This window comes from Cebus imitator, unplaced genomic scaffold, assembly GCF_001604975.1.
Source record: "Cebus imitator isolate Cc_AM_T3 unplaced genomic scaffold, Cebus_imitator-1.0 Scaffold6, whole genome shotgun sequence".
In the NCBI taxonomy this organism is placed as follows: domain Eukaryota; kingdom Metazoa; phylum Chordata; class Mammalia; order Primates; family Cebidae; genus Cebus; species Cebus imitator.
The window spans coordinates 7,615,632-7,620,526 of NW_016107321.1; the positions used below are offsets into that span (position 1 = coordinate 7,615,632).

The 4,895-nt window shown below is 45.5% G+C and overlaps 1 protein-coding gene across 8 annotated transcripts in view; it reads right to left on the reverse strand.

Annotated features, from left to right (window-relative positions):
• ARID1B (AT-rich interaction domain 1B) overlaps window positions 1-4,895 on the reverse strand; it is a 441,201-nt gene that overhangs the window by 8,711 nt on the left and 427,595 nt on the right. For all 8 annotated transcript variants that reach the window (XM_017537335.2, XM_017537381.2, XM_017537389.2 and 5 more), the window contains 2 exons: window positions 3,329-3,479; window positions 749-845 (listed from right to left, as the gene is read on the reverse strand). In XM_017537335.2, the coding sequence (XP_017392824.2) occupies window positions 749-845; window positions 3,329-3,479 (248 nt within the window). The remainder of the gene's footprint in view (window positions 1-748; window positions 846-3,328; window positions 3,480-4,895) is intronic.

The following is a 4,895-nucleotide window of genomic DNA, read 5'->3' on the forward strand; positions in this document are numbered from 1 at the left end:
AAAAAGCAATTCACTGTGCCTATATGCTCCAGCAAAATTAAATAAATGAAAAATATATAATCAATTATAATACGTATAATAATGTATATATAGTTTTCAAAATTTTTATTTTTTGCAAGAGGTCTCAGATCTGGAAAGCCGTTTAGAAATGGCAAAGCCCCGTACGGCTAGAGAGCCGTACCACGAAGGGCAGCTCTCTGCAGCGGCGCTGGTCACTGCAGGGGGAGAGCTCAGCCTCTCTGAGCTGCAGCCGTCACCTGTGAACCAGCAAAAACCTGTCCTACTTACTCAAAATAAGTATCATTAGTAGCTTATCTTATTTACTAAACAGCCAGTTCACTTTCGTTATTAGTATATAATATTTTAAGTTGCTTTACTACATATTCTCTTTAAAGCATTGACAAATTTCTGTTCTAAAATGGCTTCTGGTGCAATAGTATACACAACAGATACATGTTTAAAATATACTACCTCTAGCTTGGGCTGGTTATTATTTACAAGGACGAATGTACTCCACTTCCTATTACAGGTTATATTTGTTTCAGGAAACCATGTATCAAGAGTGATTTTTAATTTGCTGACTTCCACATCCCAGGAGTACTTTCTAGCGTTAACTATATCCTGAGTGGTCCATAAACACTAATCATTTTTGTGTTTGTTTATGGACCATCTGAAAAGACAAATTTGAGTTTGAGCCTCCAGGAGAGAACCAGAAAACACAGCGCCCCACGCCCACTTGCCAACTCACCGGCTGCTGTGGGTACAGGCCAGGCTGGTGCCCTCCATACGGCGGCTGTCCCGAGGGAGGGCCTTGGCCTGGATACTGCTGCCCATAAGGTTCATGCCTGGAACGAGGCATTCAAAGAAAACTTAATTGAGAAAGAGCTTCAGGCAAACAGAGAAAGGAACAATCCATTTCCGGAACCCCGACTCCCCCAGCAGCTCTGCTTGGCCTTCACTGTGCACCCCTCTGACGAAGGCCCTCTGAGAGGCAGCTACATGCCAACTGTAGCACCAGGCGTGGGAACACCCATTTTGGGAATGGTGCCAAACTTCTGGTTCAGGCTGTTGGCTAATAGGTGTCAGAGGAATACCGGTTGAACAGGCAGGCGCCCTGTAAGCACCTGTCAGAGCCTCTGGCCTCTGCGTGGAGGCCGCAGCCCCACCTCCCCACTGACGTGTGCCTTAGGAAGTGTCGCATAGTGCTGTGATGTGAGGCATTCATGGAAGCCAGAGACGACGGGAAGAGCTTAAGACTCAGAAGCAATGTTCCTGGAAGTACCAGAACGCCGACATGTTTGTACTTTGCACATTCTCATTATGAATGGAAAATGTTTAATTTTTAAAAGCTACACTTCAAACTTAATTCAAATGTGAGCTAACTAATCACTGCATAAATACAAGTGCTCAGAATTTCAAAGTCTATGCCCTAAAAGGCTACAGAAAAGAACAATAGGGATGATTTAAATGTACACCTAATACATCTTAAAATGGAAATGAACTAATACTTTTATCTTGCAACTACTAGCATATTAAGAAATTATAAATACCATCAAAAATAGCAAGTTTTAAAAGGCAATAGATTTGGAACTTTGAAAGATACACCGGTTTAGGTTAATACACTAAATCTTGTAAGAAAGAGAACGATGGACTGAATATATTCCCAACCTGATTAAAGAATGACAATAATAAAAATAAATAAATTTTTAGACTTTCACATGTGAAACAGACATGGGAACTTTTGATAACTAACTTTTAACCTTGAGATCTAAGAAGGAAGCTTAGAGATAAGAGGAAAGAGTGTAATTGACATGGTAAAATTTAAGTTGCCTAACAAGCAATGTTTTTTCAGAAAAGAAAACTTAACAATGAGGTAAACCTATCTTTAATGTGGTAGGGCCAAGATAATTCTTCTTCTAATCTTGCCAGCTACCCACCAAAAAAACAACTGTAGCTTTTCCTGGACCCTCAAAAACGAAACAAACCTAACTGGAATCCTTGATCCACACACTAAACATTACCTTATGGTTAACTGATGAATGAATATATCACAAGTAAATACTGATCACATCATGACCAGGTTAAGAATTAGAAGAGTAAATTCCTAGGTGCCTAGGAGAAAGCGCCGTATCTCCTTGAACATGGGATGGACTCCCAAGAACCAGGCTCACAGACAATACCATAAAGAAACCTCATTTGGTAAAGCCGTGATTTTTCAACCTTTTCTCCTTTGTATTACACTGAGGAAGCGTTCCCACCAACCGAGCCCCGTCCCTGCGACCCCAGCATGTGGAATGATGAAACGTGAGTGGGTCTGGCCCAGTGGTCCCCAGCAGAACAGTACACGGAGCTTCCAAAGGCAGTGACCCCAAAGTCAGCTCCACCCTGTGGCACGCCCCTGTAGCTCTGGGGAGGGAAAAGCCCTTCTAGTATGCCTCTATATTTTTTTCTTTAAAAATCTGAAATATTATATGAAAGCCTTGCTTATAATTGTCTCTTGTTAGGAGGCAGAGAACATACCACCAAAGGGGAGGGGTTTTATGATAATAAATACCGAAGTCAGGGCACAGGCATGGGACCTTCTTCACAAAAAGAGGCCTACCCTAGGCCGTTATCTTAGGAAGCAGTTTGCAGATGCCCTTTCAGAGCCATTTCAATTACTTTTCCTCCTAGCTAATTAAAAATCAGTCTGTATCATCAGTCTGGCCGCTGAACTTGCCATTTTCACATCAAGATGACTTCCTGACGAGAGGCTGCAGTGAGCCCTGTGCTGTGGGTTTTCTAGAGATGTTTATTAAGGTGCAAAGTAGTATCCCTCTATTTAAAATGTTCACAAGGAGGAGTGGCAACATCTGAAAAAGCACTGCCTGGGAGACCTTTCCAGAATGCTGAAGGCCCAGTGTGACTACCACTGCTCAGACCTTCGCCCAAGACAGAAAAGAGGAGAGGGGGGCTGGTGCTGTGGAGGCCCAGGCATCCAGGAGCTCCAGGTGAGCTGCACCTGGAGTGTGCAGCTGCCAGTCCCTCAGAAGGAAGCTGGGTGTTGATGCTGGGTGCCAGTGTGACCGGGGTGGCCCTGGCTCTTGACTTTAGGAAGATGACTCCTACGAAGGCCAAGGTCCTTCTCCCTGGTCTTGAATATCCTTCTACTGATGGCAGGCACCTGACACTCACCTGGTGACCAGCAGCCATTGCCTCTTTACTTTCACAGGAAAGGGGACACTGTATACTGTCATCAGTGGTTCAGCTGCCAGGACTCAGAAGCGCGTGTTTGAGGAAAGCACAGTTTCATAAAAATCATCTTGTCGCCATCTGAGAAAACCCTCACCTTCGGTCGTAACTGGCTCCATAGGGAAACTGCTGGCGCTGCCCCATGCCTAGACTGGACACCGCTCCGGAGGGGCTCTGGCTGTACACGTCCTGCATGCTGCTGTTGGGCATCTGTCCTTGCGTCATAAAGGGCTCGCTGCTTCCAGGCACTGCAATATTTTAAATAAAATGCAGACATTTAGGCGTTTCTAAAGTCTCAGGCCCATCCATCCCTGCTAGTAATCTCTATTGTCTCTGTACTTTTTCTTTTTTGAGAGAGAGTCTTGCTGTGTCACCCAGGCTGAGTGCAGTGGTGTGATCTTGGCTCACTGCAACCTCCGCCTCCCGGGTTCAAGTATTCTCCTGCCTCAACCTCCCAAGTAGCTGGGATTATAGGCACCCACCACCACACCTAGCTAAGTTTTGTATTTTCAGTAGAGACAGGGTTTCACCATGTAGGCCAGGCTACTCTTGAACTCCTGACCTCAGGTGATCCACCCACCTCGGCCTCTCAAACTGCTGGGATTACAGGCGTGAGCCAAACTTTTTCTTAATATGGTAGACCATAATACTATTGAAAGAGCATATGGTATGGAGCCAAGATGTGCACTGTGGGGGCCAAAATCTAAGATGGCCCTGAAGATCCAGTGCCCCCTGCCCGGTGGGCACCTTCGTGAGCCCCTCCCCTTCCGTGTGGGTAGGACCTATGAATACAACACTATCACTCCCATGATCATATTATGTTCACGGCAAAAGGATTTCACAGACATGACTATAGTTACTAAGCAGCCGACTGCAAGTTAAACAGAAGGGAGGTTGTCCAGGTAGCCCTTTAACTTTGGGTCTAGAGCTTAGAGATGAAGCAAGTCAGAGATATTTCCTGCTGGCCTTGAAGAAGCAGCTGCCATGCTGTGGAGAGGGTCACATGCTAGGAAGGGTGGGCAGAGGACAATCAAGAAAACGGGACTGCAGCCTCGACCACAAGGACCTGAATTCTGCCAAGACTTAAACTCCGAAGATGACCCTGAGCCTTTGAGGAGCTCACCGTCCTGAGACACTTTGATTTCAGCCTGTGAGGCCCTGAGCAGAGGCCTAGTCACACCGTGCCGGTTTCATGACCCACGGACTTTGTGGGATCATACATTTATACTGTTTTAAGCTGCTAAATTTGCGGTAACTTGTTATATAACAACATAAAAAACGAACACAGCCCCAGATCCATTCTACTTGGGTAAGTTACCTCTGAGTGTAATTTATTTTTCTTTTTAACATTTTTATTATGTTTTTTAGAGATAGGGTTTTGCTCTATCATCTAGTGTTAAGGGGTGCAGTGGTGCAACAGTAATGGTGAGGTGCAGTGGTGCAACAGTAATGGTGAGGCGCAGTGGTGCAACAGTAATGGTGAGGTGCAGTGGTGCAACTGCAGTGGTGAGGCGCAGTGGTGCAACAGTAATGGTGAGGTGCAGTGGTGCAACTGCAGTGGTGAGGCGCAGTGCTGCAACAGTAATGGTGAGGTGCAGTGGTGCAACAGTCATGGTGAGGTGCAGTGGTGCAACAGTCATGGTGAGGTGCAGTGGTGCAACAGT